The sequence below is a fragment of the Motacilla alba genome, chromosome 1 (genome assembly GCF_015832195.1).
Source record: "Motacilla alba alba isolate MOTALB_02 chromosome 1, Motacilla_alba_V1.0_pri, whole genome shotgun sequence".
Taxonomy (NCBI): Eukaryota; Metazoa; Chordata; class Aves; order Passeriformes; family Motacillidae; genus Motacilla; species Motacilla alba.
The window spans coordinates 108,696,640-108,723,778 of NC_052016.1; the positions used below are offsets into that span (position 1 = coordinate 108,696,640).

The 27,139-nt window shown below is 40.4% G+C and overlaps 1 protein-coding gene across 10 annotated transcripts in view; it reads right to left on the minus strand.

Annotated features, from left to right (window-relative positions):
* SCML2 (Scm polycomb group protein like 2) overlaps positions 1-22,069 on the minus strand; it is a 76,189-nt gene extending 54,120 nt beyond the window's left edge. For 3 of the 10 annotated variants that reach the window (XM_038134052.1, XM_038134021.1, XM_038133991.1), the window contains exons 1-3: positions 21,970-22,069; positions 8,500-8,607; positions 2,473-2,541 (exon numbers count right to left, since the gene is read on the minus strand). In XM_038134052.1, coding sequence (XP_037989980.1) covers positions 2,473-2,541; positions 8,500-8,521 — 91 coding nt within the window. In that variant the 5' untranslated portion in view covers positions 8,522-8,607; positions 21,970-22,069. The other 7 variants (XM_038134056.1, XM_038134064.1, XM_038134043.1 and 4 more) reach the window with 5 other exon arrangements.
* Positions 22,070-27,139: the final 5,070 nt, after the last annotated feature.

Below are 27,139 nucleotides of genomic sequence, written 5' to 3' on the forward strand. Positions count from 1 at the left end.
CAGCCTGTAATTCCCCAGGTGCTCCCATCTTGTCCTTCTTGACAGTGTGTACTACTTGACCTTCTCCAGTCATGGTGAAACTTCCTCAAGCACTACAAGTTCTCCAAAAGCAGTGAGAAGCCCCCTTGTAACATCAGTCCCCTGCCTCAGCACCCCTGGAGGCGTCACATCTGCTGCCATGAATAAGTGAATGTCTGGTTTGTCGAAGGGCTCCCCATCTTTTTTCACCATATGTAATTCTCCAGTTTAGTGAAAGCCAGAAGTTTTACAAAATTTTAACTGAAGATTTAAACTATGAATTGTCACTGGCAGATTGGTAGAATTTAAGGTTCTGGTTTATTCAGGTTAATATAACACAGTATCAACATAGCCTAAATACTGTTTGGGCAGACGGAACACGTCATGTCTTCTCAGATCATCCCTAGGTTCCCTTGGCACCCATCTGAGACTTCGGACATGGAAATGCCTCTTTTCTAGTCTTCATCCCATAATCTTTCTTCTTCAAAGATGAGATTTCCTTATAATTTTTGTTCACACACTCTTGCAAATACAGCACTTTAAGTGTAAGGTATTTCATACTCCGCTTTATACTTTGTACCTCTTTCTACATGTTGTGATCCTTCAACTAAAATTTTTCTCCTCCTCATGTCTATCTCTACTCGCTTCAGTCTATTTTTTTAACCTGTTCTTCTCACACCTCTGCATCTTCTCTTTAATTTTTCTATCACACATTTCCCTGGAAATTCTGGAGACTTCCTAGTTGTTAGCCCAAAGCATTGTATGGCGTCTTCATCTAGCATCAAGAGCTCTTTCTGCTCCTTTGCCACCAACAAGCAACACAGAATAAAAATTATTTCACCTGTAGAAAATCAGAGATCTTCAAAGAAACTCCTCTCTGTTTGACAAAGCTGAGCCTAGATTTCATGAGGAAGTTCAGCTCCCAGACACTAGGTTAAACAGCACTGACCAAGCCAAGAACACAAAACACAGAGTAAGGCTTGCCTGCTTAGCACTGCTTCTCCACAAAGCTTTTTCAACACCTTGCTCTCAACTGCAGGAGGAGGCAGGGACATCTTCCAGTGACTCATGAAATATGGTTATCTTATCCACATAGGAAGAGCACTTTGCTGGTGGGGGGTGTCTACAGCACTCCGTCATGTCAGAGAACATTATTTAAAACAGACACACTGAGTCCAGTTTGACTGGAGCTCCTTTTAGAGTGCAGAAGAGGGAAAAAGAGACAAATATGCTTCCTTTTCTGGCTCAAATTAACAGGGACAAATAAAGATGGCAGGTTGCCTGCACAGGTTGTGGATTCTCCTCCTCGTAAGTTTTCTGGACATAATCCCAAGTAATGTGCTCTAGGAGATCCTGCTTGTGCAGCAGGTTGGACTAAGATGACCTCCAGTGGCTGCTCCCAACCTTACCCATTCTGTGATGGCCAGAATCCCATCCCATAAATGAAAAAATTAGCTCTGGCAAATGTAACAGCTGAAGGCTGCACTATGACTGTATTGTATCCTTTACGCAAAGTCATTACCTCAATTACCCAGCTAATGTGTCAGCTAATGTATCCTGGCATGTTTGATCAGTGACTATGCTACTTGTCTCCACTGGTACCCAAGAAGAACCAGACCATCTATGAGGAGTCAGAGGGCACAGAAAAGTGAGCAGAGTGAGAGTTCAAATAATTCAGTGTCATTTTTTCCAGAACTCCGGAAGAGATTTTGTACTTTAGTCAATGCTGCTTATGACATTTCTTATTGTCCCAAATTCAAACAAACAACGTGAACATGCAAAGCATATCTAAGGATGTTGCTGTTGTCTCACTGCAGCCCACCACAGAAGCTACCCCGACAGCAATCTCATATATACACTGCCTTATGGCACCTGCTGTGCATAGTAGAGGCTAAGTCAGCCAAGAATCTGGATCATTTCAGGTAAATGTGCATTTTTCTTCAGTTTACTAAAAAAACCCACAAATTCTGCTTGCAAATCAATTATTTAAAGTCAAATTAGAATCTCAGGCAATTTAATCCAGTTAGCAAACCCAAAAACTCAAGACTATTAAACTGAAAATCCTTCTTTTGGCACCAGGAAACACAGTAAGGAAAAAGAAGGTAACTGCAGCAGAAAAGGCATGAGACTGAGAAATACATGATGAGAAGAACAGACAAATCAGTAACAGTTTAAAAATAATAAAGTTTACACAGCATCTTTGATTATACATACAAAGAGAACTTATGGGTAGTAAAACTAGCCGGTTCAACTCAAGCAGTTCCAACCATCACTTTCTATATCAAAACATACTTTCCTAACAGCTGGACAAAAGTAAAGGTATGTTTTTAACTACCCACCATAATAATCCAAGAGATTCCAACAAGAAAAAGAAGTCAGAAAATAATACAATCCAAACACACACTTTTTCTTTTAGAGTACCTTAGCTAAGAACCTGACAGCTGCAATACCTACCACTTTTTAAAGATGGGTTGTTTGCCTGCTGATTCTTTCCATCTTTCTCTTTTTTAATATTCTTTGAATCTAAAAGACAAGATTCCATTACATAATAAATGTAATATTCACATCATAACTATGTCCAGCATAACACAGAATGCTCTCAAACAATACAGAATATCTTGTTGACTTTATTTTATTCATAATCAAAAAGGTATGTAAATTTAATCACCACACTATTTTCCCTTCAAAATACATTGAAAACTACAGCATGAAAATGCAGAACTTTTGACTACTTTATATCAATTATTAGAATAAATCTAGTCACAGAAGACAGAACATCCGCTCCACAGACAGCAATCCTGTCCTATTTTTTAAACAGTTTTACTTCATCCTACACAAAATTTGAGATCCTAAAGATCACTGCATATCTTTACACATCTGGTTATACACAGATCACTGTGAACTGATAAACAAGGAAAAAAACAAACCCATCCTAAAACCATATTTCTGAGTTAAAGATTTCATTCTATATTGAGATTCTTTAATAATCAAAATTCTCAATATAAAATTCTCCAATACTCAAAGCAGCTTTCTCAGCACATATCAGTTATTTAAAATAATCACTTAGAAGAATCTACCTTCTCTGTCATTAATCTTGGCACACTCTCAGGGGTCTGCCATATTTCATTTTTGATGGATTTCAGCATGGATGAGAAATGCAGGAGAACTGGGCAGCTATAATGGAGAAGACTGAGAGAGACAGTTCCACTCATTCCTTTTAAAATACCTTGTTTGGTGACCTGCTTTTGACACTCCTGAACTTGAGTGCAATTCAAACACGATATTGATCTCACAACAAAAATGCAAGTGCATTTTCAGATCTAAAAAGCTTTTTTGTTTTTACCAAGATCTGCATAGGAGAATTAACTCTCTTGCCCTGCAAATGCCTCACTACAGGGAACAGAGCTGCTCCTCTAGTTAGGCTTGTGCCTAGATCATATCTTGGGTTATCCCACTGAGCCTGAACTGGTACAGGTGAAGGGAAGGCTCACTTTTACTGCAATATCGCATTAGAAGTCAATTATTAGTAGCTGTATTCACTCACTTTTAAGTCTACAGCTACTGATTGGCTTGCTCCTGAAATAAAAGCACTCCTGACATAGAATGTGAGGCATTTGGTGACAGAAACACTTGAAATACAATGAGTTGTTCTGCAGCAAAGACTTAGCCCTGTTTCTTTTCTGTAAGTAAATCATTTCTTGAAACATACTGACAAGTAACGTGTGGCGTTCAGCACTTCCATCTCACATCTTTCATTATCAGGAAATTGCCACATAATGCAAGAGCTGAGTCATGACAGTCCTCTATCACCAGTCCCAAAATCCTGCCCTACCAGTCCAGTGAGGAGAGGATAAGCCATCCACGTGGCTCTGCGCTTGGCAGGATGTGATGCTCCTTTGGTTGGAGCACAGCAATGGCCAGGGTGCCTTTGGGGGTGGCCAGGCAGGGCCTCACCATCCAGAGCCACCCCATCACTCTGTCCAGGAGTTACTGGGGGGTGGCACTGGGGGCAGCCCCCGCACTGGGTGCCATCCCAGGGGACAGGCTGGGGCTGGGATGGGACATGGGGCCAGGGCTGTGGGTATCTGGAGACTGGCCCTGCTGCAGCACCGCTGGGGCAGGGGCTGACACAGGGTCCTGGACAGGGCAGGGGAAGGTCCCAGGTGAGTCAGGGTCATTAAAGCTGTTAGTGTACTCAGGACCACCTTCCAAGAATAATCCAGACTTCACAGTCCTACAAAATCAATGCACAGCTTACATAACTGCTCAAAATACACTGCAAAAATATCACCCTTTTCTCCTAAAGCAGACATGGGCAGAACTACAAGTCCTTTGAAAAGGAAACAAAATGCTATGTTTACTCCTTGACTTAATCTTCTTTCTTGACTTACATGCTCTTTCTTTTAAAAGAAGTTTGCTTCGGAAAATTTTCTATTATATAGGTTCCTGGAAAAAAAAATGCTTATGAAGGTGAACTTCAGATAGAACTGCTGAAATTATTTGGGACAGGCCCTACAGAGATCTAACCCCAGTACCTCCTCAGCAGTAGGGCTATAACCCATTCAAATGGATACCTACCTGTGGGAACCTCAGAAGGGATAATGCTAAAACTAGTTCAGTAACAATGAAAAGATGCAAGGCTAACGTTCACCTTCTGCATCCTACATCCTATGAAAATATATTTCATCCAGCCTCTTTGGGATTGAGCTGAATTCAGCTAATTTTCTACTAGGAGGTAGCCATCAACAGCAGGACCTTTTGCCACATTCTATAACTTTGGTCAAAACCGTCATGGTACCGAGGCAGACATCAGGCTGTCAGCTTGCAGAACAAGTAAGTTCCCAATCTGACTATGTCCAAAAAGGAAATCAGTAAGTCTCTTATGTGGAACTCCACTGAAAGAGGAGAACTAATAACTGCTTCTTGCAAACACCCAAAGCTTGAAAGGACAGAGTCACGAACGAGTATCCACCAAACAGTGCCAGATTAAAAACAAGATGACAGCTCTTCATGATGAGAGACATCAAGAACAGGTGAAAGAATGTGAAAAACTGCAGCCTGGACACCACATGTGTTCTTGCTGACAATCACTACACAAATTATTAATTCCCTGTAACAGCTAGCTTTAGTGTCTCTTTCAAAAATATCACAGCAAATATGAACGTTGAAACAAAACACTCTTGGCAACATATTTTCCTTATCAGCCATTAGAAAACTACAAGAAAAGAAGAGATGACTATATTAATAAGCTGATTTCTCAATAGCATTTTAAACAACTATTTCATCTGAGGTGGAGGCATTTTCATTCACAGTAAATACAAAGCACTGTCACTATCACTTGTTTTTGATGGTAGGAAATCTCCTCTTTAAAACACACAAATAAATCTCACACAGCATATGCAGAAGCATCCAAGAACAAGCCTGAATAAAACCAAGATTGCTTTCAAAGGATCCCCTTGCTTTTATGCATTCCAACCTTCATCAGTGGGAAGCTGGGAATACCACTACAAAGCTGGAGTGTTTTATCTAAACAGATGCAAAGCTACTAGCAGGAAGAATTACCTGTTTCCACATCAGACACCCTGAATCTATCTATTGCCACCCCAGAAAACCTTCCCCCAGTCTGTATTCCAGAGTCACTACTTCACAGTCTATACTTCCCAGCCTCGTTCAGGGGTGCCTTTTCCAATGTTGGCAGTTAGGCTGGATAAAAAAATATGGTTTATTTCCTAAAAACCTACAAATAAAGTAGTATTTTATTAAAAAACAATTTTATAAATATTAATCTTTTATAAACACATGGAGTTTTTTAATGCATGCCAATCTATATTTTAAATTTTAATATTTTATATTTTAATAAATTTAGTTTCTAAAGACCACAGAAAAAAATTTAGACAGAAGGCTATTATTCAAACCACTGGGCTGAACAAGATGATTCTCTCTGCACATGATCCTCAGCTTGGTCAAACTTTGAGGTCAAACCTCAAAAAATGAGGTAATGAATGACATAATATGTACCTGTAAATAAATGTACATGTACAAAGAGTATTTTCTTTTCATCCCGTTGCACATTCAGCTCCTAGCCACATTCAATGGCTAACTCCTTGAAACCTGAAAAATTGACTTGAAAATAGCAACTCTATTTATATATTGGAGACAGAAGAGACTTATGAGTCCTACTGTATTGAAGCTCATGGTAACAAAAATAGGTCAGCTTAATTCATAATCTATCTTCCCCCGTCCACTTTTAAAGGGAAAAGTTTCAGTTTATTCCTCAGTGTAAAACACAGTATGTGTCAGATCATTTGCCAAAACAAGAGCAAAAAGGAAATTTTGCTTAATCAAATGGACTTAATCAAATGCTACTCAGCTCTCTAAAAAAACAATGAAGAAAAGAACAGGATACCTATTTCAAAAAAGTTTTGAAAATAAAGTTTTACATATAAGTACATAGCATTTATATATTTGCTATGTATCTATACATATTTAGCCTATACCATGTAAAGGCTAAATACTCTATGAAAGATTACTTTCTTCTAGGGCAGCAAGATTAGAGTACAGCATTTACTAAAATTTCAAAAGCAACATATTCTATTGTTCACAAACAATTTCTTTTCTAGAGTGCACTTCATAAACTAAAGCTTTAGATACAAGCCAAGATTAGAGTAAGATTATTTAACATAGTGCTTTCTACTTACTGATTCAAAACTCCGTGTGTTTACATTACTCCCACCCTATCTCTAACCACACAGTTTTGCTGATAAGATTACTCAACAGAAGACAGGCAAGAGCAACCACATCTATCACTTAAGAAATTAGAGACAAAGGGAAAAAAAAAGGACAAAGCTATCCTGACTGACATGTGAATACCAAATAAACAAAAATAATCAGAGAAGGCAGTGGTAAAGCTCTGGGCAAAGATAATCCTGGTGACCAATGTGCATTTCCTCTTATAAGCTCCCATACTGAACTCCAGTTTCTTGCCTGAGAAGCTTTAAAACTTTGCAACTCCTTTCTAAAAAACTTAACCTTTCAGCAAACTAGATGATTGTTTTGTTTAAGGGATGGCAAACATCATGTCTTTTAACAGCAATAGTTTTCGTCCCAGAATAGTGTGCTACATGTAGGGAAGCCATAAATGTGCTGTCTTCTAAGACTCGTTATTTGCTTGTTGTGCAGTGTGGGGAAAATGAAGTTCACAGTCATGCTTTCAAGACTTCTGCAGCTATCCCTTAGCCACCTTCAACTCTTCTGGGTCTTCAGAACATGGCAGGATACCACTCTTCTCAAACAAACCCCCTGTATTTTCCTGATGTATGTGAAATACCTTTAGGTGACAAAAACTTTTGCTCTTCCTATGCCACACAGTTACTCACCCTCAAATGAAGTTTACTAAAACAAGCCCAACGCTTACCATTGCTCAGGAAGGAGCCTTCCTCTCACTGCCTACCACACAGGGTTGTGAGCACCTTTCACCAAGCCTCAGTGCACACAATTGAGGATATCCAGACAGAGTGAATATGAAAATTTCTCCTTTCCTTTCTTTTTGTGCTTCCCTAGTGGAATTCTTATCTTATCTGCTTGTAACAGCCAGTCTCTTTGACAATATTTAGACAACAGCCATGCAGAAAATCTACAAGAGAAGGGGGGTCAGGCTTCCTCCATAAACTCCTGGTGCGACAATTAAACAGATGACTCCTGCCATTACAGAAAATCTATTCTAGCAAAAGACAATTATTTACCAAGGGAACACACAAGCACATAAAGCAGCTTGGGTTGAAGGTGGTAAGCTCAAGGAAAGTACAAAACTGCTAGCAGCCTTTTATGGAGGAGGACTACCAATCTGGGAGCTTCCAAAGCAGCAGCAACGTGGTTTCAGAGAGTGGATCTTTTGCTCTTCATATTTTTTTTTTTGTTTCACCAGCTCAAACACTCTTGTTTCTTCCTAATTCTCACTCCCTATTTTAGCTGTGAACTCACAATTAACATCTGCAGACATGACACAGCAGAAATCACACCTTTGCGGTACACCGTGTACTTGTGGATGAATTTCTTTTAAAACGTTCATTTTATCTTCAAAAGACAGCTGCTAATGCCATTCATTGTGATAAAATTTGATTCTTTGTACTACTTAGTTATTATCCTGCTAAATTATAGGCAACTCCAGAATAAAGCCCTACGTTTTATTTAACAGCACATCTAGACACATTCCTCAATTTCAGAGTGCAGTAATGATTTCAAGGCTGTCACAGGACAGAATTCTTTTCATTAAACTTGTGGAACTCGAGACAGCCAAATTCAGCACATGTATTCTAAAACAATGTGAAGTTTGAACTTACCTGTATTCAGAAGATATCACAAACTGTCTTCCTTAATCTAACAGTATGGCAAATTGTCCTGTTGTATCCCACCAGCTCCAAAAAGAGAATTTAGCAGGTTCCCCACTTTCTTTCCTCTTGAATTAAAGCTACCAGGCCTTACCTTTCGCTGCTGTTCTCCCCATGGTAACACTTCTGTGATCTCCCCTCTCACAATAAAAAGGCTGAAGTTGAAAGACCAGTTAATTCTTCCTTTCAGCACAACAGTTTCCTGTGGAGCAGTAATACAACAAGTTAGGGGGGAGGTTGTTGTTGGCATTTGGGTTTTCTTTTTTTGGAAAGGATGATTTTTTTGTATTAGTATATAACTATCTTGCTGATTTTAAATTGCAAGTGTTTAACAAACTATCTGTAAGAGAGTAGTGTGAAAACAACAGTTAAATAGAAGTAGTAAAAACACCAAATGCAAACTTTCATTTCCTTGTTGTAGACAGTTCATAAAGATATTAAGAGTGCTTTATTTCTTTTTCCCCCCAAGAAACACTACTGAAAAATGGAAGACTCTTTATACATAACTTACTCACCCTGCCTCACTCGCACAGAGTTAAACAATCATCAACTTCAATACCTTTGGGAAAAACACATTATCTTGCACAACTACAGTTGAAGAGGGAACAAAATACTAATGTAAAAAATCTGCACAAGGCCCGAGTGCTCACTGATACCCCTGCCCTATGATTTGTAACAGACTTGTAACAGAGCACAGAGAAGTGTTAGGGAAATGCTAACTGCAGATAAAAGCAATGAGCCACATTCTTGTAGGGTTTAGAAACTGGAAGGGACAGATTGGTTAAACTAGTGTAAAACAGCAAAAACAAACTTTCTTTTTTGTGTGTGTTACTGTGATTTTCTCCTGCAGCATGTAGTATTTTGAACTTTGACTGTGTTCAAGTCAAACTCATTTCAAGCATCTAGCCTTGAAGCAACAAAGCCAGCAAGTTTATTATCCTTCTCCATTAACTTTTCAAATAATAATGGGCAAATACATTCAAATTTCTGAATTATGTTCATGGATAACTTCCTTTCAAGCAACTTCCATGAGGTTTAAAGCTCACATCACCAAAACATTGAGGAGTTTTTTTAATTCAAATATGTGCATACTCTTTCCACGATTAATTTTGTCAAAGGTAACATTTTTAGAATCTACATTTTTCCACTGTGACATAAAAGAAATAACAGTTGTAAAGCAGGTTATCTACTTGGAATTTCTTGACTCTTCTACTTACATGAAAAAAAGATTTAAAATACTCATATATATCACATATAAAAAGAGAAGTATCATACAGATGGGTATTTTCCTGAAACTGTGATCCTTTACTGAAACTTCAAGAAACTTCAAAGCACTATGATGATGGACTGGATGATGAAAACTTTATACAGTGCAAGACCATGGCTAAAGCTAATTAAAAGTTTTTTAAAATGCCAGTGACTGATGAATCTATTTCACGTGTGTGTTGTCTGTGAACATGCTGGACAGTTATTACAAAAACTCAAGACTGAGACTTGAAAGGAGTTATAAATAAAACTGAATACTACCATAAAATAAGCAGGTTTTGCTACACAATAGCATTCATAGTATAAGTGATCATCAAGATTAAGAATAGAAATCCTTTTAAGCCATCAAATAAATTTGAAATACTTTATACTTTCACAGACTTCCCCAAAAATTCAAAGCTTTTCCACTGCAAGTAATAAATCATGGAAGGTGATGCAGAGTCAAAGTAACTGTTTTTACAGATTACTTCAGAACAGCGAATGGTTTTTATCTTTTTGTTCCAAGTACCAGATTGCACTTGGTGCAGTAATAAAGATTCCAACCCTGCAGTGATAGTCATCAAGTTTAGCACAACCGGAGCGTCTGTGAGAACATAAAAAGGATTCCAGCTTTTCATTAGCTTGTGTTGTACCAGATAGGCTGTTTTACAGCATGCCCACCAGCCTGTTAAAAATATAAGACAACTGAAAGTTCTGAAAGAGCTGTTTGAAATGAGGCAAATCCAACTGCAGGAACACAATATATTACAGTTTCGAAGAGGTGCTACTTAGAACTCAGTCACACCTAAGGATTCAATTTAAAGCTGCTATTAAATTAGCTCATCAATTGTACGTTTTGTCACAGAAAACATTCAAGAACAGTATTTCTAAGCCTCTATCTAACAACCACTACATGTTGCTGAACCACAGCAAACTTAAAACCAGTTACCTCAAACACAGGACAGGGCCAACCTGAAACAAAGTGCAAATTCTTCTGCAGGGGCAGATCTAGGAACTATTTTCCATCACCTCACATACTTAAGTGGCAAATGCTAAGCAAGGCAGTTGTGTCCTTTGCTAACCAAGACAGAGTCCCATATGTTGCACTCACCTCCCCCAGGCTGGCTCAACCCACAGCACACCCAACACAGAAAAGAAGAAAACCACCAGTAAACACAGGGAAAACACCTCCAGGCACATTCTGATAAAATTACATAGCAAGGACAGATCTCAAGCATTCTTGTGCATGTGCCTTGGCAAGCAAGCTGAGTGAGAAAGATGCGGTTAAGAAATTAATCGAGCAGCTTCTAGAAATAGAAGGGAAAATGAAATAAAACAAGGACAGGAATATATGAGCAAACAGAGAAATGCAATAGCAAGGCTGAAGTGCAATGGCATTAGAGTGCACAAAACAGCAGAATGAAAAACAAAGTTATAAAGACTGAGATAAGCACAGAGGTTTTCAGTCACAGACAGAAAATGACCAAAGTATTTAAGGGACTGTCAGTACAGAATCCAGTGAGAAACCATTTGCTGCAAATTAAGGAAAAAGCAATGGGGAGGAGGGGGGGGGAATCCACAAACCTAGGATAATATTGGATTAATCATCAAAATGTCTTCAATCCAAAGAGCACTCAAAGGACATCAACACTCCTGAACTTATGTAATACTCCTGTATTATCTACATCACTTATGTCTCAATTCATTCTGTAAACTGAGTTTTAGTCCTTCTCTGATTTCCATCCCTTACATGAATTCATTTTTTTAAAAATCTGATGGAAAGCATTTATCTGCCTTTAATTCCTTACTGAAGTTTTTATTGTTAATGCCCAAATCACTTCTACTAGCCACCTCCCACTGCGCAAGCCCTTTGTCAGAAAGCATTATATTAGTAGACAAGCCTAAGTCTTCACCTTCTCTGCACTGCTAGTATGTAATACCAGGTGTCAGAAAACAGGGTGGAAAACATTTTTCCTGCCTAACTTTTCTCTTTCTATTTTGAAAGAATTATTCAAAGGGAATGCACTGCTGTATTTCCAAGAAGACAGCATTTTACAGAAAATGTCAAAATCGCTCCTTCTTTTGCCTGCCATGCATCTCCATTATCCTTCTCACTGTTAGCCAGGCACTCAAGTAAGCCAAATGTCCTTAAAAAAAATACGTATGCATATCTAGGGCTTCCCAGTGCAAGTTTACCTTGACAGCATGCCTGCTCATAAAAACACAACAGAACTATGGAGATAAATGTAGCATTTAAAAGAAGCCTGAGGAAAGAGGAGACTGTGGGTTCAGTCCACACAAAAAAGATTCAGGTTTTACTCTCAACGACTCTGCATCTAAGGCAGGACAAGAGCCAGCAATTTTAGAGCCCATTAGCTTTTTTGACCCTACCAACGGTACAAATGCAGTAACTTAGACCTCACCATTGGCATCTTCAGGGGTGGGACAGTCATCAATGGGCAACCTCTGCTGGATAAGGACTGACACTATTCTTTTACACAGACACGCTGCACTGAGGAGGAATCGAACAAAACAGCCACTTGGAAGCATCAATGAAGCTCTCAGTTTTAGCTTCAAATAAAGGCAGATACTTTTCAGGCTTAATGTGAACAAGGAGTTGTATTTGCCCCTTTTTTCTTCTACCAATGCTTCAAGATTAAAATTCCATATGCAAGGGTGAAAAAGAATTACACATAGTTTGAACAGTTATAGACAGAAGATAGGCACAGTATAAGCTAGGAAATACTCCCCCCTGCCAATGCTGCCGTTCGTACAAGTCTTACGCTGGCTTTCCCATCAGCATTCATGCGTTATTACACTTAGAAACACACGAGACATCAGCCACAACTGCTGGCCACGCTCCCCGCTCCTCTCCTCCTGCTGTTTGCCACTGCCACTGCTGCAGAGCCCTTCAAGGAAAGAACCTGTGCAGCCTCCTCCATGGACACCAGCAGCCACAGCTCCCACTCCAGGCTCCACACCTGGGGAACGTGTACCTACAGGCACCAGTCACTTCACAAACCAGTGTGACTTAAATGCGTCACTTCAAAGCCATCCTTCATGAATCTGGAACACCTTTTCCTTAAACCTAATCATCCCTCTACTCACCTGTTGTCACTTAAATAAAACCCTACTTCATGCCATTTTTAAAAGTCTTTAAGGGGCTGAAAAGAAGCAAGCAAGGAGAGCAAAACTTAAAAGGATTTTTAAAAAATTATACAGTATTAAATAAAATTTGCAATACCTAAAAATCATTTCCAACAAACTACCCAGCATATAGACTCATCCAGTATACATGAAGACACAACAGCATACTTCCTTATTTCTGTAACAGAGACAGTCAGTTTACCTCTCAGTGCATACTGTGGCATCATTATGGAAAAGCAAGATCTCAAAGGCTAAAGGAAGAAAAAATTACACGAATGTATCAGAACTTTAGAAAATGTAACAAAAGCCTCTTATTTATAAACTCAGTATTATTTAGCATTACACATATATGACTTTGAACCAAACATTAAAAATCAGGTCTTCTTTCATTTATGCACACAAATACAAAATCAGTCGGTGTTCTGACCAGAAATTTGATCCGAGTTTGAATCCCTTTTAGTTCACATTCTTTGTATTAAAAAAAACAACCGAAAAAGTTAAATTCTTTCAAGGAAAGGAAATTGAACTTCTACATTTTCATACAGCTCAACTTTCAATAAACTGATATATCTGAACACCTCCTCTAGTCGCTAAAAGCAAAGCTAGACAGCTAGACTTTAATCAAATTCACAGGCTTTCAAACCAGCAAATATTAACTAGCCATATATATCATTACAACAACTAAGCTTGAGTATTTCTTAAATTGTTAAAGAAAGCGAGTGGGTACTTAGTGCTTTATAAATATATTTTTGTAATGTCATTTTCTTTAACATCAAGCAGAAATTTTCTGCATTTGCAAAACTGCTCAGTAAGTCACCAGTGGAGTACTGCTCACTATTTATGAAGTGATTAGCATAAACAAACTTTTAAGCTGTCAGCAGTAAAATATTGCCTGTAAATGTTCTGCTCTCTCTCCAGGTAAGTTTACGACCTGCTTTAGAATATGAGCAACTGTAATTACAGTAAGTCATACATTTCAAGAATGCAAAACTCTCTCTAAACTCTCAAACCCTATTAAGTGTGTTATTCAGTAGAGTAAGGCATTGCATAGTTTAAAAAGAAACACTAACAAGGTTTAGATCAAAGATTTGTCCCAAAAAATCCTGAAACAAGAAATAATACTTGCGCATGAGAACATCAGAGAAGCAAGGTCTCCAAATTAAACAGCATAGCTTGTATTCATGCACAACAGAAACAATTAATGCCAGGCAGAAATAACATTTACTAAACTGACAGTAATTTTTAAAATTGCAATTTAGAGCTGCTCTATGGCTACCAACAAAAAATGAAAAAGCTTTTCTCCTCCTTCCCTCCCTCTCCATCCTGCTTTAAAAGTCAGAAGATGTAGGGTTGTAAAAACCTGAAAAAGGAAATGGTATGTGTGAAGTCAGCAGTTCAGCAAAGCGGCTGGCCATTAACAGCTTTAAATATTCTGAAAATGCCAATCTTCCCACATGAAAGGGTATTTTTATGTTATATTAAAATAAATAAAAATTTTATTTATCAAAATAAATTTAAAAACATAGCTTATATTTCTATCTTAAACAAAACTGCCAGTTTTAGTAGTTTATTAGTACATATTTACAGTAGCACAAGATTTTGACAATTTGTTTAAACATTTTGGTGAATTCAGCACACTGAAACCTCTGTTCTGTTTTCTACTTCCCCCTTCAAGCCTGGGGTACTCTTCCTGAAAATATTCATCACCATTATTCAACCCAGCTTTGTCCAAATACCTAACTCAATTTTTTTTCATAAAGTAAACTAATTAAATTGGAAAAAAACCCCAAAAACCTGTGTGATTAGCACTAAGAGTGCCTCATACCTGCATGAAATTGTCTCTACACTCAAGACACATCTCCTCTGTCTTCAGCTCAGCCTCCCTTGACATAGAAGAGAGGTCTCAAACTATTAGTTCTGCAAGGCACAGTGCTCACTTCTAGCACAGTGTAAATACAGCAGACAAAGGAGAAAAGAAATTGCTGTTGCAAACACAGCAAGTGCTAAAGAACCCTATACAGCTTCTCTGCATTTGTCTTTAGCAGACAAGAAGCAACAGCACCAACAGCAGTGAACAAGGGAACAAGGGGGGAAAGACAACCAGAGCCCAATGGCAGAAAGGGAATTTTTCACCCTTTTGGGCACCTTTGGCTTCTTCCCTTCTACATTGCCTCCACACTGGAAAAGGATTGTAAAAGCTGGGTTCAGATATGATCCAACAGAGCTCTGTCCACACAGCGCACAGTCAGCAAATTCATCCCCAAAGTCCCGATTTTTCATTCACAATGGAGTATCCAGAGAAACACACCTACTTTTAGTCTGATGAAGGAATATACAGAAGTAAAATACTATGCACAATTTTTTTTTCATTGAAGGCATGGACAAGGGCATTGGGACATTTCTGCACAGGATCGGGCTGCTGTCAGCACCCCAGATGAAGCTTCAGAACAACGTGTTTGTCTCCCCTCGCTTCTACTCAACACCAGCAGCAACATACTTCTGCTACCATCCTCTTGCAGTGCATAAAATACCTGTTTCTCTCTCCCACTTGAGAATCCAAACAACATAATGTTGACTGGGATTCCCTGCCACTATATATTAACAAAGACACAATTTGCCTCAACTCATTCTGCTGCTGCAATACCCCATGGTGTAGCCTAGCTGATACAATGGAGTAACTACACCGATCCCACGTACTGGCATCCAGTCAGGGAACAAAAACAAACCAACCAGAACTAAACAGCCCTTAAGCAATTTCCTGATAGCTCCTCTGTCGAGACAGTATTTCTGCAGAAAAAAAAAACAAACCCAGAGAGCTGCTTGCAGTTTCCAGGCACACACACTGGACTCACCTGTTGCTGGTGCTGATAGCTGTGCTATTTCCCCAATTTAAGTAGTCCCCTTACACAAAGGATCTTCGTGCAAATTCCACCAAAAATATTTGTCCATCTATTGGACAAACATTATCATTGAAACACAGAATATTGTGAGTTGGAATGGACCCACAAAGATCATCAAGGTCCAACTCCTGTCCCTGGAGAGGACGACCCCAAGAATCACACCAAATGCCCTTCCAAAGGACCATTCAGTGCTGCTAGACATTTCTGCAGCTAACAAAGCACTAACAGGTCATAAAAGACATAACAACTCCTAAATGCTCAAAGGACTAGACAGCTGCAAATACTCCGCTGTACTATTTGCTTCACTCTTCAAAAACAGAAGATGACTGAAGACTGAAAGCAACAGGAAAATTTGCAGCAAATCTGTATCTCTCTTCCCACTTTCTATGACAACTTCCCAGTTGAATGAAAAAAAAACAACACAGAGGCGAAACAAGCCATAACAGGGCAAACTCCTCCACCTCTTCCTCAGCGTGACAGCACATCTGTCACTGGTTGTATGTAGCTCAGGCCCAGGGCAGTGGCAGAGTATCTCCCTTTCTGCTGTTTCTGCAAACCCCCTTTCTGAAGGCAAGCCCCCCTCTTTCCTCCACTCAGTGCTTACACCATTGAGCACTAGAAATATTCAGACAAGGCAGTATTTTCCTACAACAAGTTGAAAAATAATGACAAACCATATTCAGAGTTTTCCATCTAACCATAACACTGCTTATTTTGGGATTAAAACCAGTTCATATCATCTGACCTTCCCAAAAAACCACTGTCTGCCTCTTTACAGCCCTCCAGTGCAGGGTACACATACAAGAGATTTGGTAGGGGAAGTGCCATCAAACATGCAGCAGCCCTTTTAATCTCTGAGCCCCTGAGAGACGTTAGCGACAATAAAAGAGTTCCACCAAATTTAGCAGCTCTGATACCCTTTCACATTCCTCCATGCACAAGACTCACTTTTACAAACTGCCCTTTTTAAGTGGGCTTTTAAAAGTGCCCCACAAACTGCACTCCTTCCACTGAACCTGCCTGCATTAATCTCTGATAGATTCCACACAGTACATAAATAATGGTACATGTTTCATTTTAGGTATGCACCTCATTAAAATGGTGCTACTCTCTTACAGGTTTTATAAACTTCAGCTGCTCCCTGCACTAATGTACAGTGGAGGATGAAAGGCTCAACCTCGTCTTCGCCCTACACTAAAAGGAGTCTCGTATTACCTTGAGAAGACAACTGACTTAGATTTCCATCAAAGAAGTTCATCCCTTTTATGAAAATTGATGGAAAGGAAAATGACGGAATTCCCTTGGTATCTTAAATAGAATTTGACCTGATTTGTGAAGTTGAAGGCTGAGAATAAAAGGATCTAAACAGCACATCTACCTTTAATACGATGTTTTACTTGGGTTTAGATGACAACATACAAATATTAAGAATATATAACACTTATGGGTAAAAAAAAAAAAAAAAAATCGGTAATCAGTCCAAAACACTGCTCATGCTTAAACTGGATACAGCATTATTCTTACAAAGTCAGAAAAAGAAAATGTACTTCAGGATTAGTTTGGACATAAGATATCTAGACACTAAGATATCTAGACCTGTGAAGCAGAAAGGCTATCACCCTGCTAAAACACATGAATGAGCACTAAAATTCTGCTAAAGGTGTAGCATTTCAGAAACACTTTGATATTAGGCTCTGCAAGTAATTCAGAAGAGCAGAAAGAGAGCACACATAAGAACCACAATAAGCACACCATCAGTATTGCACGAGCTTGGACCCAAACTGATCAACGACCACGCAGAAAGCAGGTGCCTTAGCTGAAGCTGCCTTAGTGCCTTAGCATGCACCAGTCTTGAAACAAGACTGCTGAAATAAAAGAGACGTGGCACTTAACAACACAAAGAAGAAATCCATACTTCATTTAGATCCAAGATAAGAAAACAATGAATGTTTGGTCCTATCCAAAAGACAGAGAAACTAAAGCTGTTACTTTTTCTGGCAGGGATCTTGGGCAGAGAGTTGCTAAGGGCAGGTACACGGCACACCCCTGCAGACACACAGCGCTAAGGGTGTGACACATTACATACCCTCTACTACAAATGGTTTAGCTGTGTGCACTTCTGCCAAACGTCCACTGTGTATAAAAGAAACTATCAGAGCAAGCCCGAATAAATAAAAGTGGTAACTTGGGTAATAGAGACAGTTGATGCTTTCTGAATGGTTATGAGGCAGTTCCTGACTTTCCCTGAGACCTACATTGTTGAGGACTGAGCAGAAAGCCTAACAAGGAGGAGATAAAAGTACCTCCGACGGTCATCAGCACCATTTATGCACCAGCTACTCCTTGTGTATAGATCTGCCGCAGATAAAACGGGAGCCTGCTCACTGTTGGCTCTGAAGGCACCCTTCCCATCCCAAAAGATGGTGATCTACTTGAAGAGATCACAGATACAGAACACATATTTTTGGCAACAAGCTCAGTTTACAGAAGCACACCTGGACTGAGCAGGTGACTCACCAAACAATCTTCTGCTGCTCCCAGGAGCGAGGCAGCATTGCTGCTCCACGGCCAGCACTGCAGCAGGAGCTGTGCACACCCTCAGCCCTCACTGCCCACACACGGCGAGTCAGCCAGCAGGTGCACGGAGGTACAAAAATAGTACTTACACAGAAGCATACTCTTAAAAAGCCCTGCAGTCCACTTAAGTACTTAACTGGCTCACTTTTCAGCGACTTTACCTCAAACAAATTAATTGCCCCTCCACTTAGACATCCTAAGGAAAGCTGCTCACACATACATTATCAGTCATCGTTACAATGCAAAAATAAACTTAACTGCATGTTACTAATATTAAAGCTTCCTAACACTTAATTATAGAGCATTTGGACCTTACAAGAAATCTCCGATGAAGATGTACAAATTTTCTAGGAAAAGCAGCCTCATATACCAAAAGCACAAATCACAGTAAAAAATAATTATTCATCAAATTGTATTAAAATGTTAGCAAATATTGTGGAACTTAAAATTTAACATTTCCATTGCTTTTCATTTACCCACTGCTCTATTATACTTTGACAATATTATATGGGCTTTTCTGGCTCTTCCCACATGCTAGAAAAATCTCATTCTGAGCAAGTATGTTGCATTTCTTACACTTTAAAGAATACAAACGGTATAGTCCTTCACATTTAAGATTTTAATCTCTGAAAAAAGCAATCAGCACTAAGGCTGGGTGCCTAAGGCTTTTTCTTTCAAAAGGGAATGAACAGACTTTAAATGCCCTGCAGATGTGGAGCTCACAAAATTGGTTAACAACCTCCCTTGTCTAGACTCCTTGAAGCAGTGTCCTGGTCCCTACCTGTAATTTGTTCTATATTTACACTTTAAAAATATCACAACAGACTGTCAAATGGTATTTCTAAAGATTTCCTTAAAACATGAAAATAATAACTATGTATTTCACTCACCCTTGTTTGAGGTAGATGTATCCAGACAAATAAGAAAGCCAGCTGCAGTGTCCTGGACAGTTAATGACAAATGTCATTTCCTGTTAGTGACACTATTTAGTGGCAGTGGATAACTGCTGAAGACTTCATTTGTCCCTGTACATTCACTCACCAAAGAGAGTAAACAGGACTTGCTCACAGCTCACGATCCCATTGGAATATCAGGAAAACAAAAACAGACACCTATGTACAACAGGCACAAGCAGCTATCTCTGTTTGCTTAGAGTTTCTTCATATTCTCTCAAGTAAAGCTGCATTCTAGCACAAATTTTAGACAGGTACTGGAATCAGTACTTTCTCAGTATTACAAATTTCACACTAGCAAAACGCCTCTTTTGAACTCAAGCAGCTACTCCAGAAAACAATGCCTCTGCCTTAAGAGCACTCTGTCTGGTCACAGCAACAGCAATCACAGCAAAGGGGGAAAGAAAAAGCATCTGTACACTCAATGTAGGAACACAAAAAGTCAAAAGAAAAATATTTTAAAGTACTGCCATTGCTTGTTTCCTAAAATTCCTACATCAAGATTTGTATATGTCTGAATGTTAGTTATGTTCTCATAACTACATGGCCTCTAATTGTTGAGAAAGTAGTTCATACTTTTACTATAGTACATCATGAAAAGCCAACATTTGTTTTTGCTGAATCTGAACATTACTACAAAAATATAAAACACCAAGCAACCTGAAAGATATCACACAAATACTGCTACCTATTTAGATCAAATAGAAAAATACAGCATCAACTCCATCAAGTGAGTTTCAAACATAGTAAACTCTATTTTCATATTCAAGACCAGACCATGTTAAAGTTAAAAGCCATATAAACACTTCCCGGTCTCAACCTCAGTTTCACCATACACTGTTTCCTGCAGCTTCCCACTTGCATTACTGCGCGACTTCCCATAAATAAAATACTAACAGATGAGTCTCCAATGCACCACTTCTTTACATCAGATCAAGTAATATCATCCTTAACCAGTACTTACATTTTACGGTACCCTAAGCGCAGCTTGGCTGTACAAAGAATTTCTGTGGACACACTGTAAGAGCAATTGCTCACGTGGGCTGCGGGTTGCTGTGGCCTGAGCAGCACTCGATGGTGGCCCGTGGAGAGCTGGCAGAGCACAACGCATTCCCTCCCCTATTTACTCCGAAACGTTAACGTGACAGCCCAAAACCCAAGGGTAACAGCGGAATCCCCCCTGCAATGCTGCTCCCATCTGCACCAGGGCTGCAGCTGTTACTGACCCTGCACGACTGCCTCACCAACTGCTTTGCTCTGCCACTTCCAGAGAGTAAGGTGAAGCAGGAACGATCTTAAAATCCAGTTTAAGATCTTAAATGATCTTTTAATGATCTTAAACAGTTTAAGACTGTTACTCCATATGATAAAAAATTCATAACCAGTCAAACTTGAAGAGCTGTTTACAAGTCAGACACAGCACGCTCTGAAAACCTACTGTCATATCTACAGAGTCTATGTTTTTTAAGTTTTAATCACCTTGTCTACATTAGTTAGGATATGCATGAGTCACAAGCAAAGTTTACATTACCAGAAGCCAATAAAAAATTACTATTTCCCATTTTCATTAAACCTTTTAGTTCTTAGAATTATTTTTTGCTATCTCTTATAGTCTAACTCATCAGAGAGAAACAGCAAATTGCTGTAGGGACAGACTTCAACTTTAAATTGTATTAACACTTAAAGCACGCCTTCACTCCTAAACAATAACTGAGCATAAAATTTAACTTGAATATTGATACACACTACAGCACTGCAACGTGTTTATAGGTGAGCCCAGCAGCTAACGAAAACAATGACATACAGCACGGCAACAGAACTTCCCATACCTGAACTACTTTCTTTGGACCATCCAAAATTATGACTCCCCGTGCAAGATATCCCGTTTAAGTCGACAATCAACACATGCCACACACGCAGTTTAACTGTAAAGAAAACGGGAACAGTGCCGCAGTGCATCGCAACCCGACAAGTGCCCCACAAGAGGCCACGTCTGGCACCGCGCTGTCTTCAAGCGGCACCCCCAGCCCCCTTACCCAACACAAGCGAGCGCTCTGAATTATTTTTAACAGGCATCCGGCTTTTCTGGTCGACGCCCGTTCCCCAGTACCTCGGCGGTCGGCGGGCAGGGACGATCAGGCGCAGCCCCCGCCGGGAGGACGGGGAGCCGCCGCCGCCGCCGCGGGGGAGGCAGCGGGGCCGCCCCGGCGAGCGGAGGCGTGTCCTGCTCGCACTCCTGTCAAACGCCGCCGGCCCCGCCGCTCGTCCCGGCGGCACCGGCGGCTCAGGGACCTCCCGCGCCGCCCTCGCCCACCGGAGCTCCTGCTATCCGGGAGTCGCGGCCACCTCCGGACAGAGAGAGGCACGCTGTTAGCGCCGGCACACGGAGCCGCCCCGCTCCTCTCGCCCTCGCAGCTGCGCGCGGACTCGGCCACCCGCGGGTCCCCGCGGGCGGGGTCGGCGGGACCCGCCGCACTCTCAGTTCAGCCCGCAGAGGAGGGGAGCGGCGCCGGAGCATGGGGCGGCCCCGGCCAGACCTGGTGCCGCCTCCAGCGCAATGGTGCTGCCCAGGAGTGGAACCCAGGACCGGGGCTCCCGGTGGCCACGGCGGGCGGAGGCTGCGGTGCGAGCCCTAGGAGGGGGCGCGACGTCCGCCTCGCCTCTCTTTCTCTCTCCGCTGCTCCCTCCCCCTGCTCGCCACCGCGGGGAGCGGGAAACGCCGCCGCCACCGCCGCCACTCACCGGGCGGGCGGGACGCGGCTCCGAGGCGTCCTGTCAAGCAGCTCCTGCCGCCGCCCGCCTCACGCCGCCGCCATGTTCCGGGGGCACCGCGCATGCCCGGCAGCGGCACCGGGGGCGCGGGGCCTCCCCCCCGCCGTCCCCCTTCCGCCCGCCGCGGCGGGGGCGGCACCGCTCGGGGCTGCGCGACCCGCGGGCACCTCGAGATACCGGCGTCCCCTCACGGCCGGAATCCCCGCACTCCCCGCGCCCCGCCTGCATCCCCTCATGGCCACCATCCCCGCAGCCCCCCGCCATCCCCGCACGCCCGGGATCCCCGCGCTGTCAGGATCCCCGCGCTGTGCCCGGACCTGCGGCGGGGGGAAGGGGATCGGGATTGGCGGGGGCTGCTGCGCCCGGGGAGCGGGACCGCCTTGGGAGGGGGGGAAATGAGCCCTTGGCAGGTGTTTTTTGTAGGAGACTTCGGTGTGAGCCGTGAGCGCCTGGAAAAGGCGTGAGGGATCGATGGCAGGGCTCTGAGGGGAAGCCTGAGGCCGGCGCACACGTGGTGAACAGCGCCCTGCCTTGAACGGCCGCGAGTGATCACGGAAAACGCGTGTAATTACACAGAACCACTTCTAACGGGTAATAAAGCACGTTGTAATCGGAGCGCATCCACTTGGGAAATATCGCACTATTATTTTACAGACATCTAAGCTTATAAGTGCTGTCTCATAGGAAAAGCTCTTCCTCGGCTTTTTGGGAGGATGCATCTGATTTTATAAGCTTTGGGTGTTTTAATTCAGACCCCAAGAGGCGAGTAGGCATAAGCGTAACTGGTAAAAAAAAAAAATCATACTTTAAAATGCTGCTAGCATCCAGAGAAATTTGTGCCCAATTTTCATCTTCAGTGTCTAACATCACTTGGAAGTGAAATTTTAAATGCGAAATTATGCAAAAGTCATGAGAGTGAGATTCTATGAGTTCTTTTAATGAAAAAAAAACCAAAACCACAGAAAAGAAACCCCAAATATCCACCCAACCCCCCTCACACTCTTCTGTATGACAGTGAAATTCATACAGCCCACTTCAGTATTCTGCATATACTGCATGTTACTACTAACAATTTATTTTAAGCACTCTCATAAGCAGTAAATGGATCCTTAGAAACAAGGAAAATGAGTCTTTGACATAATTACAAATATTTAATATTAAGACAACGTGAAATAAACAAGTAAAAGTATGCTAATCCAAGTAATTAAAATGCACAAGAGGAAGAGAAAGAAATACTGAAACATGCTTACAGAAAGCCTTTATAGTGAAATGCGTTATGCTCATCACCAATGCAGATGAATGCTGCTTTTAATTTGAAATATTTTTCCCTTTCTGTAATATTGGACTTTTGCAGGAAAATGAGGCTATGTTTATTGTAATGATGGATACAAAACCATGCCAAGTGTCACAGAATAAGTCCCTGTGAGACACAGAGGAAATGAAAGCATATTTTAAAGCTATTCTTTAAACCCAAACCGGTGCTAGATACAACATCTGAGGAATCTGTTCCCTGGGAGTCCACGGGACACCGTTGTACCTCGGTTTCTACAGCTGTTGTTGCAGAACATGTTGCAGAACAACATGAACTGGTGCAGTCCTATACCTGCTTGTAATTGTCCCTGAAGGCTATAATCAGGAAGTCCAGCCAACAACAATCCTGCTTCTTAGATCCCTGATGTGATGAAGCAGAACAAACAATAGTCATAAGAATAAATGCCTACACGATGCATCACCAGTAAAAATAGCAGAATAGAAGATAACTTTTAACACCTTCTAATCCAGGAATGGATTTATAATGCCTTCACATGTGTCCTTCACCTATATCTGCTGTAAAACAAAAGCTATATCTGATGTAAAACAAAAAAATTCTTCACAAGATTATTAGAAAAGGAAGAAGAAATCCTGACTGCTTCTATTTTCCAGTAGAATTTCCAGCTTGTTCTCTGGTGACTCGCCCATCATATTTCATTTTCTTTTGTAGGTACGTAAGTGAAATACTTGGGTCAGAAAAATCTGGCATTTTTTGTTTTAAGTTCTCAGTGTTCTTCACAAAGAGGGATATAGACACATGCATCTGCATGTATATATAAGTATGTATGTATACATATAGAAATGTATGGCTTTGTAGTTTTTTGCAGGAAGATTCTGTGATTTTAGAGAAAAGCAAAAACATCAAAACACACCAAAAATACATTTTATGGAGGTAGGTTCCCATGAACTCCTAAAAGTGGTCAGCATGATGTTCTGGGAGGTTGATGCAGACAGAAATCTTTAAGAAACATCTTTAAGAACTGTCACTTCCCCAAAGAAGTAACACTAAGAATGTAAGTAAATTAACTCTCCATGCAGAAAATGCAACAGGCAGAGTAAAAGATCAGCCTGGCTGTCACAAGCTCCTCCTGAGCTTCGGATAGGAATGAAGCTTCCAGAAAAGAGAAGTTGGGTCAGGTTACTTGGAGGAGCTACAAAAGCATAGCCTGATCATGCAGGGATAAAATAAGAAAAGGCAGCAGAAAATGAGACACAACTAGTAAGGGATTTTTGGGGTAACATGAAATAATTTCAAGTACACTACCAGGCATGGAAAAAAGATTATGCCCCTATCTATCTATATAGATATAGATATAGATGATATAGATATAGATATAGATATAGATATAGATATAGATATAGATATAGATATAGATATAGATATATCAGACATTATTGATAATTTGGAAAAAAGACATTTCAAATTTGACAATCAAAGAACCAAGTGAAAATTATTCAAACACAATTTGCTGCTTTTCCATCACCTGAATTTAAAGGGCTGCATGATGAAAACTAATGGTTATCATTGATAATTTACAGTGAACGAATATTACAGGACAGAAGGGGAGGAACTGTATTGTCGAAAAAGAAAGAGGGAAAGAGGATATTACCTACCAATATGTTTGACCTCAGTACACAGAAAAGATACTGGAGCAAGTAAACAAGCTATCTTTAAGCAGTTGTAACACAAGTAACAACCAACTCAGCTTTGTTAAGAACAAAAGATGTCAAATCTAATCTCTCCTGCAACAAAGTAAGAGGAATCATCAGCGGAGGAGAAACATTGAAGGTCATGTTGGATGTCACTTTAGTAAGATTTTTGACATGGTTTCATATGATATTCTTTCAGCAAACAAGGAAAACAATGTAGAAGAAGTTATTTGGGGAGCTCATACAAGCAGCTCGTTGTCAGAAGAATGTTAATGAACTCAGTGATGGTTCAGAAAACATGTTTACATTACTGGAGATTATACCAAACTGTGAGTCTTTAGAATGCTGGAGGACAGATGTTGGGTTTAGAAGGATTTTCGCACACTAGTGGCTTGGTTTGGAAAAAGGAGGGTTCTATTCAACAGGGATAAGTGCCTGCTACTGGGTGGCGGCAGATGCGATCAGCTATACAAACAGGAAAGGGGGAACTACTGGGTGTTCTGCAGGAAAAAAAGCTGCAATTATGTGACCAAAAAAAAGAAAAAAAAGTTCTGTTTTTACGTGAATCACAATCTATACAAAGGGGATAATGTCACAGAGCTGCAATGAGAAAGTTAAACCACATAAAACAATACAGAAAAAGGATGGACTCTTTGTAAAACAGCCTTATTTACATGGCCCTAGGAAAACTTAGTAGCCATGGTCTGGCTTCAGTAAATATGTGGCCCATGGAGAGAGCAGAAAAGAACAATCTGAATGATCAAGTATCTATAAAACATTACTTAGAAAAAAATTTTAAAAAAACCCACAACGTGGAATTTAGGTTGAAAGGAGAAAGTAAAAGAAGGAGAAACATACATATCTTTGCAGTACTGATATGAATGTATATCAGGTATATGCAAGTGCTGTAAAGATAAAAGGATGAATTCACTCTCCAGTTTCATAGTGGATGGATCAAGGTTTAAAACAAAGCAGAAGATTAGAAAGTAAAAATTATGGAGATAAGAAGGAGATTGGCTTGGTGTTTGTGCAGCCTGCAGCCTCAGACTCTACAAGAAGAGCTTGCACCACCATTCAGAACTGGCACAGGTAGATTGGCCCTCAGGCAGAGTGGACTCAGCCACCTTCCATGGTCCCTGAGAACAACATGATTCAATGAATGTAAGCTTTCTTGAAGGCCATTGGAAAATATCATCTTCCTCAGGGAAAAGATTTTATTGTTTCTGCAAAATGCATGCCACTGTCTTCCAAAAATAAATTATTTCAATAAGAATTTTAAACTGCTTTTCTATTTTCTGAGTCCTCCTCCTTTCAAGCTGTCACAATATGATTATGTGACTGAGTATATCAAAGATATCTGAGAGGATGTGCAGTTTCACTAGCTGAAGAAAGCTGCAATTTATACCTAAAGAGGTCTGCCCTAGCATTCAGTTATGTGAATTCAACAGATACTGTAGGTTTTTATCCTACAGCAAATTAACATTTTGTTCTTCCTCAAGAATGAAGTTTGCCTTTTCCAGAGCAGCCTCAGAAGTCCTTCAGGGCCTGAAGTGTGACAATGACATATGCTTTTAATAACATCTTCTTTAATGTTTCTTTTCCTTTTCTGCTGGCTTATAGAAAATGCCATCACCTCCTTCACAATTTTTAAACTGCGTAGATTAAGAGCAGGAATAATTTCAGATGACAAGTGTAAAGAACACTCACTGTGACTAGAGTAAGTAAAAACATTCAGGCCTTCTGAAGCAGTTTCATTTAATGCTATAATATTACAGCATATGCATGAGGTGTTTAGACATGCATGTAGAAACTGGTAGCCCTGAAATTAAAGGAGTTATGTTACTTTCATTTGCATAGCTGCAAACCTGAAAATAACTTCTCTGAGGTACAAGAAGTTCACAGGAATAAGTGGGAACAGAATGTTCACCACACAACTTGTTAAAATATTTGACTATGTTAGTTAAAAATTGATTTTTAAAGAAAAAGCAGCGAGAAACCAATTTCCTGTAAGACAGACTTAAGCTATGGCTAATCTTTTGCCACTGGATAAATAGTGATTAAAACTGCCTGGGCAAGGGAAAACAGATTTTTTTATTGTATTATTTTAACTGAGTGCTTCCTGCACAATGACAAACAACAAGAAAAAAAATGTTTACTTGCAAAATTTTGTGGGCAAGAA